This window comes from Phyllostomus discolor, chromosome 5 (assembly GCF_004126475.2).
Source record: "Phyllostomus discolor isolate MPI-MPIP mPhyDis1 chromosome 5, mPhyDis1.pri.v3, whole genome shotgun sequence".
Classification (NCBI taxonomy): domain Eukaryota; kingdom Metazoa; phylum Chordata; class Mammalia; order Chiroptera; family Phyllostomidae; genus Phyllostomus; species Phyllostomus discolor.
This window is the reverse complement of record NC_040907.2, coordinates 54,955,416-54,968,690: the sequence shown is the minus strand read 5'-3', so window position 1 is coordinate 54,968,690 and position 13,275 is coordinate 54,955,416. Positions and strand designations below refer to the sequence as shown.

At 33.7% G+C, this 13,275-nt stretch overlaps 1 protein-coding gene across 1 annotated transcript in view; it reads left to right on the top strand.

The window, feature by feature from the left end:
- Positions 1-13,275, top strand: part of LRRIQ3 (leucine rich repeats and IQ motif containing 3) — a 110,666-nt gene that overhangs the window by 21,050 nt on the left and 76,341 nt on the right. Inside the window, exon 4 of the mRNA XM_028513987.2 lies at positions 11,207-11,340. Within this exon, the coding sequence (XP_028369788.1) occupies positions 11,207-11,340 (134 nt within the window). The remainder of the gene's footprint in view (positions 1-11,206; positions 11,341-13,275) is intronic.

The window sequence follows — 13,275 nt, the reverse complement described above, 5'->3', positions numbered from 1 at the left end:
ATTTTAGCTTCTAAAGTCCATCTGTATCTAAATTATATAAAGCTAATATTTGCATCATTTATGTAAGATATTTTATACTAGTAAATATATTAATAGTGTATTCTATCTGAAATTTATTTAAAAGTTTGTACATTTACTACAAAATCATTATTGAGCAGAAAAGTACTAAATTGTAAAGAAACAAATATATGCATATATGTATGTGTATTTATATGTGTGTGTGTGTGTGTATATATATATATATATATATAATGTTTTAATAGCTGTAAGGCTATGTAGCTTACATATTATAAAATTCCCCCATTTTAAATATATGATTTAATGATTTTCATAAGTTAAGTGTCCTATATAACCATCTCCAAATCCAATGTTAGAAGTTGTCACCACTCCCAAAGTTTCCTTCATGCCCATTTGCAGTTGATCCCTACTGCCTCCCAATCCTAGGTAACATTGATCTCTTTTCTGTCTCCATAAATTTGCTTTTCTAAACATTTAATATAAAAGAATCACACAATATGTAGTCTTTTGCATCTGCCTTCTTTCAGTTTGTGTGATGTGTTTGAGGCTTATTTATGTTGTAACACGAATTAGTAGTTTGTTCCTTTTGATTGCTAAATAACATTTTATTATACAAATATACTATATATTTTTTGTCTTTTCATCAACTGATGACATTGGATTATTTCCAATTTTTGCTCTTCTGAATAATGCTGCTATTAACACCTACATGCATGTATCAGACATATGTTTTTGTTTTACTTGGGTAGATTCTCAAGAGTGCAGTTGCTGGGATGCATGATAATTTTACGTTTAACTTGTTCAGAAACTGAATTGCCTTCTAAAAAGTGGAAACCGCTGGTCTAGTCTTGTTCTAGTTTCTTTATGTCTTTGGAAACTCTTAGTATTTTCTGTGTTTTGCACTATAGACATTTTAGTGGGTGTGAAGTGGTATTTTATTTGTGGATTTAATTTTTTATTTCCCTAATAAGTAATGATATGCATCTTTTCGTCTGTTTATAAACTATTCATCTATCTTCTTGGGTAAAGTGCTATGGAGATTATTCTGCCTTTTTAAAGTGGGTTTTTTGTCTTACTGAGTTGTAAGAGTAGACATCTGGATAAGTCCTTTATCAGATATATGGATCATGAATATTTTCTCCCATCTGTAGCTTGTCTTTTCATTTTCGTACTGGTCTCTTTTGAAGCAGAAAAGTTTGGAGTTTTATGAGCTTCAATTTTATGAATTGTTTTTACCATGCATTTAAATCCTTAAATATAAGGATTTATTTCTAGACTCTCAATTTTTTCCAGTGGCATATATATCAATTCTTGTGATATTACCACACAGTCTTCTTACTGTAAATTTGTAGTTAAGTTTTGAAATAAGGATTCTGAGTCCTCCAACTTTGCCCTTTTTTAAAAATCTTGCATTAGCTATTCTGGACCCCTGGTATTTACAAATGAATTTTAGGATCACCTTATCAATTTCAACAATGATTACTGCTACAATAATGATAAAGATTCCATTGAATTTTATAGATTAATTTGTGGATAATTGCCATCTTTAAAATAGTGAGTATTCTCATTCTTAAATGTGGACTGTCCCTCAGTTTATTTAGGTATTCTTTAATTCTCTGAGAAATGCTTTGTAGTTTTCATTGTACAAGTCTTGCACTTATTTTGTTAAAATATTTTAGGAATTTTATTTGATACTACAAATAGAATCATTTACTTAATTTTATATTTGGATTTTTGTTGCTAGTAAATACACACACACACACATATATATATAAATACATTTGATGTTTTTATTTAATCTTATATCCTTCTAACTTCCTAGTTCTGGAAGTTTTTTGTTGATTCTAAATATTTGTCTTTTTAATTGAAAGTGGATTTTTAATTTTTTTAAGTTTTCATATTTGAATGAATGCGTTATAAAATAGTTTATTTTTCAGTGTTTTGAAACACAATTTAGATTATTGATGAAGAGTATAAAAATATTCAATTCTTAAAATATTAACTTTATGACATAGACATGTTCATAACATCATTTTATATTGATTTTTCCCCACATCCCAAAAGCTTTATTTCATTTTAATTTTTTCTATCACCATCTACCCCCACTATACCCTCTTCCACCTCCACTCTCCCCCTTATCCCCACAGTCAGTACACTATTGATTTTTCAAACATTGAAATAAGTTATTGGGAAACTTTTTCTAATTAGAGGTTATAAAATCCTTAGGTGAATAGATAAAAATATAAGAAAAAATGCTTCATGATATATGAGTATTAGAACAAATACATTATGTAAAAGTTCAAAAGAATGTTAATTCTTCAAGTGTTAGAAAAATCAGGTACAAAGTGTAGGAAGTAATGTATGTTGCAGAACAGTGTTTATAATATTTTCTAAGTATATATAAATCTTCAAATAAATACATTAACAATTGATGAAAAATAGAAAATCATTGCAGAAGTGGTGATCACATCTGAAATGGTATATAAACAATGAACACTGGTTATGGATATTAGGAAGTTGAAAGACTTATAATTGCATATGATTCTTGATATTTAAAAATATTTAAGTATATTAATTATTTTGTAATAACAGTTTTAAAAATTAGGGAAATACAAAATAAAACAGTATTTATGTCTGAGTGATTTAACCTGGGCCTAAAAGAAGAATTTAAGTATTCTGGTTGTGTTGTATGGTATAGTCAAATTTAGGAACATGCATAAATAACCCTTTTAAAGACAATCATATATGAAGTTCATTTAAGGAATCCGTGGGAACTCAGGTGGAAAGTATTGAAAACAACTTTGAATGACATACCAACAACTTTACACTTCTTAATTAATGCAGTGAAGATCTATTGAAGGTATTTGAGTAGGAAAGTTAGATTGATTCTGTCATAGTTGGTGCTCTATGAATAAATGGTATTGACAAAGTTTTTTCTGAAAGATGATTAACCCAGTATTATGCTAACAAATTAGTAGGGGTTAAGGGGCAGATGAGAGCAGAGAAATCAATTACTGTAGGTCAGAAATGATGTTATTAGGGTTGATATAGGTAGATAGCCAGTGGCAAAGAAGAAAGAAGACAATGTAAAGGACAGACACTCAGTAAATGCCATTGTGGTAAGCACTTTATATATTTTATTTATTCATTCCTTGACCAAGTATACATTGAGCACCTAATATGTCAGAGGGATTATTCTGGACTCAATAGTAAATAATACTGACAAAGGTCCTACTTTTATTAAGTTTAGTGGTAAGGCACAGGAAATAAATGTGTAAGCCACCTCCCTACCCCTTCCTCCAAAATATAACAACCATAGAAACCCAGATAGCATTAATTTCTAAAGAAAATAAAGAAAACAATAACATAGGAATAAAGGTGAACCTAGGGAGGATGGGGTGGACTTTCTGAAAAATACCTTATTTATTCATTATTAAATTCTTTGACTTCGGAAGGTATTAACTCTTATTTCAAAGAAGAAAATGAAGTTTTAGGAACTTATCCAATATCAGTCTAGTCAGTTATGAAGCTAGGATTTCAAGTCTGTCTTGGTTTTACAGTGCTACAGTCTATGTTACAGCACAAAGCATAGAGAATACAAAGATTTGACATGATTTTTTAAAAACTGATTGAATGTGGGAGGATAACTAAGGAAATAGTCCTCTAGTATTTTGAACTTGAATAACTGGGTCAAAAAATAAACTGGTTAACAGAAATGGTGACATTTAAATGGTTTTGGTAGAAAGTTTGGACAGGTTTATCTGAGGCAGGATATTGATGTAGAGATATCAACCAGGATTTGGAAATGAACTAAAATTCAGAAATTCTGTTCTGGGTCTAAGATGTAAATCCATTGGGTAGAGTTATCCCTCACTATATTGTTGTTCATTTATTTGCAGCTTCACTGTATCACAGGCTTTTTAAAACCCGCGATATGGTGAACTCATGATAAGTGAACCACAATATAGTGGGGGATGACTGTATACTTCACTGGTGAGTACCCATATAGAATTTTATATGTTGTTAAAATTACGTAGGTTTGAGAGTGTAGAAAGTGTTTATGAGAATATGAAGTGTTTATAAGAGTGTGGGAAAGGTTAATAAGAAAGTGGGAAGGGTTTATAGGAGTGTAGGAAGGGTTTATAAAGCCTTAAAATATATATAAATAATAAAATAAATATAATGCCGCTACTTCACAGATTTTTCACCTATCGCAGGGGTCTCTGGAATGTAACTCCCTTGATAGGTGAGGGATCACTGTATTTGCTTGTGGTTATACTTGAAACTAAGGTGTCACAGGAAAATTTAAGGAACAATGTAGACTGAAAGCTAAGGACTCAGCCTTCAGTCACAGTCTCATTTTGTAGGTGGAAAGCAGTGGAACTGGTGAGAAGAAAAGAGTACTGATCCCAGGAAGTAGAAGAAAAATAAAGAGATGCTTTATGCTTTATTAGCACTTAGGCTAAGGGAAAAGACTAGTTTAAAAATAAAGAATGCTGTAAATGGTCAAGGAAAATTAGCACTGATACAAAACTATTTTGAAAGCCTTTTTGATAGTGATGAAGTTATTGAATCTTTGGACTTTCAGTAACGTGCAGGAACAAATATGAAATTATAATACCAAGTATAGAAACTTTTATGAGAGAATTTTGGACAAAGAAAAGATAATGGCGACTATAGGAAACTGGATTAATAGATCTTTTTAAGTGAGATGATAATAACTTCCACATATTTTTAAACTGAGGAATATAACTTTTAATTAAAAAAATTATCAAATATAAAGGCAATGGTTGAGTAAAAACTCTATAAATTATGAATGAAAGTAAAAAAAATGGACTAAGCCTTAAAGCAATATAGATATACCAAATTCTGGCATAATATTTTCCTAAGTTGTAGAGAATTAAAGAAATGTATTTGAATAACAGTTTTTACTTTACCTTTGCATTTCTATTTGTTATTTCTGCTTATAAGCAATATTTTATAAGGTTTTCCTTTGAATATTGAAAGATTTAGTTTATAGCAATATAAACAAGCACTTGAGAAGTAATAAGTGGCAATCTATGAGGATGTATATCTATTTAGTTATTGTACTTGTTAACTATAAGAATATCGTGAAAACAGAAAATAATTATGAACCTTATAATAATTAATGCAGTAATTTCAATAACTATTATTGTTCTTTTATCCAGAGGGCATGGGGTGCAGAAACTAGAAAAGGCTATGTTAATCCTATAAGAAACAAATTAGTATAATTAAAGCTAATTTACTGTAAATTATAACACAGTAAAATACCTAGAAGGATCCCATTAATTCTTAACTGTGACATTTAATGACTTATAGACCTTTGTTTTTAGGGGTCTAGTTGTTTGAAAAAAAGGAAAAACACAGGTTCTTCTTCATTATATGAAATCAAAGTAACTAGAAATTTGAAGTGCCTAGTTATCTAAAAGCATAATATGTATGTATATACATGTATATACATATATGTGTATGTTGAGGTCTACCCTGCCTGGTCTCAGGAAACTGTAACTACCTGTGGCTAAGGCTGAGTAAGAGGCTTCCGAACCAGCAGACACTAAGGAGACAAAATTTATTTCCCTGGCATGAACGCTGCCTGTTCTGTGCCGGCCCCCAATGCTTGATCAGTTAGCCAATGATGGGTAAGATTTCCCATGAGGGGAATCATCTACAACAGGCATGATCATGTGGAGGCCTCAGGGAAGGAGTTGGGGGGCTGTGGAAATGAAGGGGTGATCAACATCCACCCTTGCCCCCTCGGCTTTGTCAAAGCCTGAGTCCTTGAGAAATCCAAGTCTCCCGGCTGCCTTTGTCTCCTCTGCCCAACCCAGGCCTGCAGAAATAACAGAGGAGGTGCAGTCCAGACCAGAGTTGGCAGACGCCTGGGGTAATCAGACCTGGGACATAGAATATGAAAGATCCTGTGAGATCTGCTTGCTGGAGGATGCTATTGAATTAGAATATGAAGGCACAGGCAGGAAACAAAACTTAGTTTTTAAGTCCTGTAGTCTTTTTAAATGATAAAACCCCCAAATCTCAGCCCAGAATCCCAGTGGGAGATCTGCCAGTCCCTTTAAAAGCTAACTACTTGTTTTATCTTCCCTGCCAGACTGTAATTCACAAATTGTATCAGTATTCTTAATAAAAGCCTGCTTGGGCGGGAGAATGGGGTGCTCTCCACTAGAGAGAGTGGCCGTTTCATACCTATTTCTCCACAGGACTCGGTTGTCCATGCGTATGTTTTTCTCGTGTTTCGACGAACATCTGCAGCGATGGATATTGCTGGCCAATATCCATCACATGTGTATACACATCTATGTATATAAAACTATATGTGTATGAGTGTGTGTATTTTTAAGTGGGTGTAATTTGAAGAACCAGTGGTATCAATTGGGATTGTGTTTTGTCTGCATGTAACAGAAAGCCCACTAAACAGGAATTTTTTTTTTATTATATAACAAAAAGTTCAGAGGTAGGCAGTCCTCTGTGTAATTTCTTAAGGAAAATTTAAAAAACCAGGGTTTATTCTAGCTTCCTGCTCTGTTGTATTTAGCAAATGCTCATTTTCCCTCATAGGTAATGAGCTTCCTCATATCCAGGCATGTGCTTAGGTTGGGAAGAAGGGGATTGGTAGGAACAAAAAGAAAAGCCATCTAACTCTAACCATTTTGTCACAAATTATCCTTGTTTATATTGCATGCTTGCGGGCAATCTTATTTGTAGTTTTGTGACCTTTTATTCTTTGTCAGGTAGAATAACCCCCTTGAGTATTTCCTGCAGTGGGGGTCTTCTGTTGATAAATTACCTCAGCTTCTGTATGTCTGAAAAAGTCTTTATTTCTCCCTCATATCTAAAGGGTAATTTTGCTGGATATATTATTCTTGGCTGGTAATTTCCCTCTTTCAGTAGTTTGAGTATTCCGTCCTGCTTTCTTCCAGGTTGTAGAGTTTCTGCTGAGAAGTCTGATGATAACCTGGTTGGCTTTTGTTTATAGGTGACTTTCTTCTTTTCCATGGCTACCTTGAGAGTTCTTTCTTTGTCATTAATTTTTTAATGTTTTAATAAAATGTACCTTGGAAAAGGCCTCTTTGGATTGAAGTGATTAACATTCTGTTTGCTTCTTGGGTTTGAGGATACAGCTCTTTCCATAGGTTTGGAGAGTCTCATCAACTATTTGTTTGAATAGGCTCTCTGTTCCCTTCTCCCGCTCTTCTCTGGGCATGCCTAGTATTCTTATATTGCTCTTTCTGAAGGAGTCACATAGTCTCATAGAGGCCTTTTGTTTGTTTGTTTGTTTGTTTGTTTATTTTATGTTCAAGTATCTTTTTCTCTCTGCATCATTTCTAGATTTCTACCTTTGATATTACTAAGACTTTCCTTAATCTGGCCAGCTCTATTTTCTATGCTTGCTAGTTTATTTTTAATTTCTTTTACTGAGTTCATCTTCAGATTTTCTGTTTGATTCTTTTTTCAAGTTTCAGTCTTGTTGATAAAGTACTTGTTTTGTTCATTGATTTTTTTAAAATATTTTTTCACTGAATTTGCACTTTATTTTTTTAAGTATATTCTTTTTTAAAAGATTTTATTTATTTATTTTTAGAGAGGGAAGGGAGAGAGAAAGAGAGAGAGAGAGAAACATCAATGTGTGGTTGCTGGGGGCCATGGCTTGCAACCCAGGCATGTGCCCTGACTGGGAATTGAACCTGTGATGCTTTGGTTCGCAGCCCATGCTCAACCCACTGAGCTACGCCAGTCGGGGCATTGATTTGTTTTTTAAGTTCACTAAACTGTCTGACTGAATTTTCTTGCATTTGTAGAGCTCTTTGAGAACTGCAGTCTTGAATTCTCTGTCATTTATATTACATATTTCCATGTTTGTATTTTTATGAAAATTTTTATTTTTTTCTGAGCTGCTTTGTTGCCTTGATTATTCATGGTATTTGATAGATTTCTTCTCTATTTGTGCATCTGTGTATGAGTGGCAGTTCTCTAGCAGATGAATACAAAGAAGTCTATTTTATTATTTTCCAGTACATGGTGCTAAATCACAAGAGTTTTAGCTCTCTTGCTTTTATCTGGCTTTTCCAATCCCCACAAGGTGGTGTTTCCTGGTAGGTGGGTGTCTTCCCTGTGATCTGACTGCCCCAGTCCCAGGGGACCAAGCCCACAGGGAAGTACAGTGGGCAGTGGGGCTCGAAATCTGTGAAATTCCAGTGCTGTCCCCAGAGCCAGATATGCCATCAGTGTTAATGAAATGCATGGGACCTCCCCAGGGTTTCCTTTTTGCCCTAACCCTGGTACCAGTCACAGAGGGCACCCTTTGCTCAGGTAGAAAAGTGATTTTGTAGAACCAGTCATCAGGTTTGCAGATAATGGCCACTTGCAAATAGAATTCAAAAGGGTAGAACTTAGGGATCAGATACATATAGAAGAAATTAAAGTGTGGAAGAAGGAAAGAAAGAAAAATTAAATAAGTGAAAATATATTTAAAATACCAAATTGATTAGAAATGTGCATGATTATATACAGTATGAATATAATATAGTTTTGCAATTTGTTTTTTCAACTACTCTTCCTGTTAGAACCCAAAGTACTTTCTTCCATATGAGTCATATTACAAAAGTTTTTAATATTCCCTTGAAATGCTTCATCATGCTTTATACCAGGTTAGCGATAGCCCCATTTTCATTCCAGGGTTACAATAGCAAGAGGTAGACAATAGATGTTTTATTATTCTACCATCTATTTTGTTTATTGTTGACAGGGATTTTTTTTTGCCCAAGCTTATGTTTTGTCAGAATTTTAGGATATTTAATTTTTTTGCATTAGATTGAAAATATTAGTACCAATTGTCTGTTATAGTTATTTCATAATTTTACATTATGTAAGTTTGGATAAATTATTTAGTAAAATTGCTTTAGACTACTTTGCTTTAGACTACTGAGTATCAAATGTGGTAAGTTATAAGGTTCTTTGTAGGATCTAAAATGATATATTATTTTTTAAGTATTACTATGAAACTACTGTGGACAACTTTGTTTGGGGGCGTGAAATGTTTTAGCCACCATTCTAAATTCTTTATTAATGTTCTTTCACAACAACTCAGTGAAGCTGTACTATTGTTATCCCTATTTTACAGGTGGAGAACCAGGGACAGATAGGTTACTTACCCTAGATCACATCACTGGCAAGTAGTGGAACTGGGATTTAAGTCCAGGCCATCATTTTCTAGTGGAGGAAATGTATTATTTGCCCTTTAGAAAGAGGAAATTTCTATTTGTCTTCAAATTTCAAATATCATGGCATTTGTTCAAGTTTACCATAATAGTTTTATTGGCATTTCACAAAATAATTGTGTTAGGGCATCAGAAAGCTGGGGTGTGTCTAGAGGTTACTTGTTCTCTGGCAGGGACACTAACCCTGCCAACAGGTGAAGATTATTTTGTTTATCTTTTTAAAGAAAAGGAATGCTTCATGTCATGGTGGGAAGCAGGACTCTGTGCTTTTACTGCAGTATGAATGTAATGGTTCTCTGCCATTGAGACCTGCAGCATTTGACCAGGGCCCTTATGCCCAGTCACCTATGCTCCCTGCTGCTGTGTTCTCTATGCACTCAACTCCCTGCTTCCAAGCTAGTATAGGGGAGGAGAAACAATTTTCTCCCTACCCTTCTGAGTTATTGACTGAGACTCCTGTGATAAAAGACATGAACAAAAGAAAAACAAATTTATCAATTTCTACCTCATGTGTACATAAGAGATACCCAGGGAAAAATTAATAACTTCTGAAGTATCTTTGAATTCATGCTCAAAGAAAGGGAAGGGGGTGTGTAGGCTTCTTAGGAGAGTAAATGATTTTTAGGAAAGATGAATTATTGTCCTTTAGAAGAATAGATGGGAGTTAGTGACAAAGTTTACCTGGGTGTGGTGGTCTCTGCTAAACTCTTCTCCTAATCTTCTAATTTATTCTTCTTTAATAAGAACCATCTTCCCTAGTTTTTATTTATTTTGAATACCTTTTGGAAGATCTGTCTTTATGTAGATAAGGGTAGTTCAGAGAAATCCCATCCCTGCTTTCCTGTTTTCCAAGTGTCTACCACTCAAAATAATTAAAATACCAAAGGAGCATATTTTGGAGTGGCATTTCTTGAACTCCTACAATTATGTTTTGGGGTGACATGAAGTAGCACTAACCTGCAAGACGTCGTGATTTTTTTTTCCCTAGCAGTACATAGTTCATTGAGGATATGGGCAGAAAAGTGTTTTTTAATATGATGGTTTCGTAATTTTCAGGGTAGATGTCTTTACCAGGGGTGCCAAATTCATTTTTACCGGGGGGCCACATCAGCCTCCTGCTTGCCTTCAAAGGCCGAATGGAATTTTAAGACTGTATAAACGTAACTGCTCCTTAATTAGGGGCAAGGAGGTGCTGCTGCCGGGTACAAACAAGGTAGCAGGCTGGATAAAACAAGGTGGAGGGCTGGATTTGGCCTAGGGGACTTGTGTTTGCCTCCTGTGCTTTAAACAATGCACATTTCAGGTTTTTAAGGTATAATCCTTACATTCAAAACATAACTAAAGTAGCTTTTTTATTAATCTGTCAAATGAACAGTATGATATAAGGAGTCAATGTTTCCAAATCTAAACATTTGCAGGAACAGAGATCTTAGAGATAATTTATTTAAAGGCAATAGAGAATATCTTTTCTCAGGGGAATGTGCTGGGTCCCAGTAAGTGTCCAACATTATAGTTAAGATGCAACAAACTTTTGAACTACTTTATTGTATGAATACAACATATAGGTTTCCTTGATGGGGATCTACAGAATACTTTGAGATTCTTTGGATACCTATTCACGTCACTGCTTTTCAGAGATCATCATGACTATGGTTAAAATTTATATCTATGATACCAAATTTGGAGAAGACTCTAGAATGGAAAAAGTTATCATTTTGGATCTTGCATTTTATAAGAAAATTGAAATTATTTGGTGCTGCTAATTCTTGATTTTCTGTTCTAATCAAATATATATGAAAATGTATATTATGTAACTGCTGTGCCTTTAAGGCAGCTATGAATATTTTAGTAGTTTTTACTGTTAGACTTTCAAGTTAAAATGTACTTAGAAATACTTTCATGAAATATAAATATCACACATTTTGTATATACAGGGATCAACCTATATGGATGAAATTAATAATATCAAATACATCATTTCCAAAATTAATGGAATTATGGCTCATAATTCACCAGTTTTGATTATTCAAAGATGGATACGTGGTTTCCTAGTTAGAAAATATCTCAGGTATGTTTTATTTTCTTTACTATTTGAATATTACAATAAGATAATAGGAAAATGAGTGACAAGCATTTCTCCAATAATATACATTTTTGCATTCCCTTTCAAAATGGTATATTGTAGATGATTTGAACTAGTTTTAAGGAAAACACCAGATTCTGTAGTAATATAACAGTTGGTGTAATAAAAACATTGCTTTTATTTTTTCTTTTAAATTGATCGTATATAACTAATAAAGTTTTTGTTAATCACTGTTTGAGTAATTATGATAGTTTTTCTATTAAATTTATAAACAACAGTCAGAAACATATATTGAATTTCTCTCATGTAATGAGATGAAAAAGAAATATAAGCCATGAAAGAAGTATGAGGATTTCATATTTTGTTTGGATATAAAGATAATTTTTATAAAATATCTACTACCATATCAATGTACATTATTTTTGGTTAAATTTCTTTTTCTCTCACATTGCTTTCATTTTCTTAAATGCCTTGCATTTCTTTCCAATAGTTGATATTTGCAAATAGAGAAACACTTTTCTTGGCAGAATCTCTGAACACTGAACTTGGTGAGACAAGATAGGATACTCTGTCATCAATTTGCGTATATTAGTCATGCCAAACATCAAATATGTGAAAAAGTAAATTAACATTTGTATATAGCTTATTTTCAGATGCTAAATGATAGAGCTCAGAAAATAGAAATGAAATTTGGCCCTGAAATATAGTTAAGATTAAAATAGATCTAGAGCTGGGCAATGGACATTCTCCGAGAAATTCAGACTAGGAAGTTTCACTGGAATGATATTCAGCATTCCATGGGAGGCAGAGAGAATGTTCTCACAAATTAGCCTGTGTGGCTAAATCATAGATGTCAGTAGCCCTGATGAAGGGAGATAAGGATGAGGGCCAAGGAGCCAGACTGACCATAATACAGTGCCTGCAACTTTTGAAGAAGAGGTTCCATACATACTTTTTAAGCCAAGGTCAAAGTGTGAGAGAAAGTGGATTCACAAGTGGGGACAAACACAATTATTAGGAATAAAAGATGTGGGCCCCAGCTAGTGTGGCTCAGTCGATTGAGTACCAGCCTGTGAACTAAAGGATTGCCGGTTTGATTCCCAGTCAGGGCACATGCCTGGGTTTCGGGCCAGGTCCCCAGAAGGGAGCGTGTGAGAGGCAACCACACATTGATGTTTTTCTCCCTCTCTTTCTCCCTCCCTTCCCCTCTCTAAAAACTAAGTAAGTAAAATCTTTTAAAAAAGATGTGGAAGAGGTCCCGGCAGCTGCTGATAGGTGTATATTTGTTTAAAATATTATTTCTGTCTCATATATTTCTTTGAATTCAGAGTGAATTTTGTACGAAATAAACATCTAATTAAAGGGACTTGTCTTCAGTTTATGCTCCTAGGATTGAGTTTTTCACTCTTAGAGTCAAGATTTTCTGTGATATGCATGTTACGTGAGATAAAAAACCTTGAGCATGGAAACAATATCTGAAAATTCAGCATGCATGAACAGAATTTGAATGAGATTTATGGGCAGAGATGTCAGTAATAAAACTATATCAGAGTAGTTCAAGACAGACAAATTTGAATTATTTCTCTCTAAAATGCTATTGCATTAGGCATTACTTAACTACTCTGAGCCTGAGTTTCTTCACATGTTAAATGGTAGAGGGCTGGAACTAATAGTAGTATTTCACTGTTTGCATGCAGGAATTGAGATCGTGAATATAGAGCACACAACACCTGGCAAATATGCATATTACATTCTCATTAGCTATTTTTTTAATATCACCTTTGTTGTTGTTATGTCTTATGTTTTCTGCATTATTTGACTCCATGGGAAACATTTTCCTTGGATTTCTTGCTCCCTTTCAATTACACTTACCATGGTACCCACAGAGTAATCCTTTCAAAATATAAATCTAATTGTATT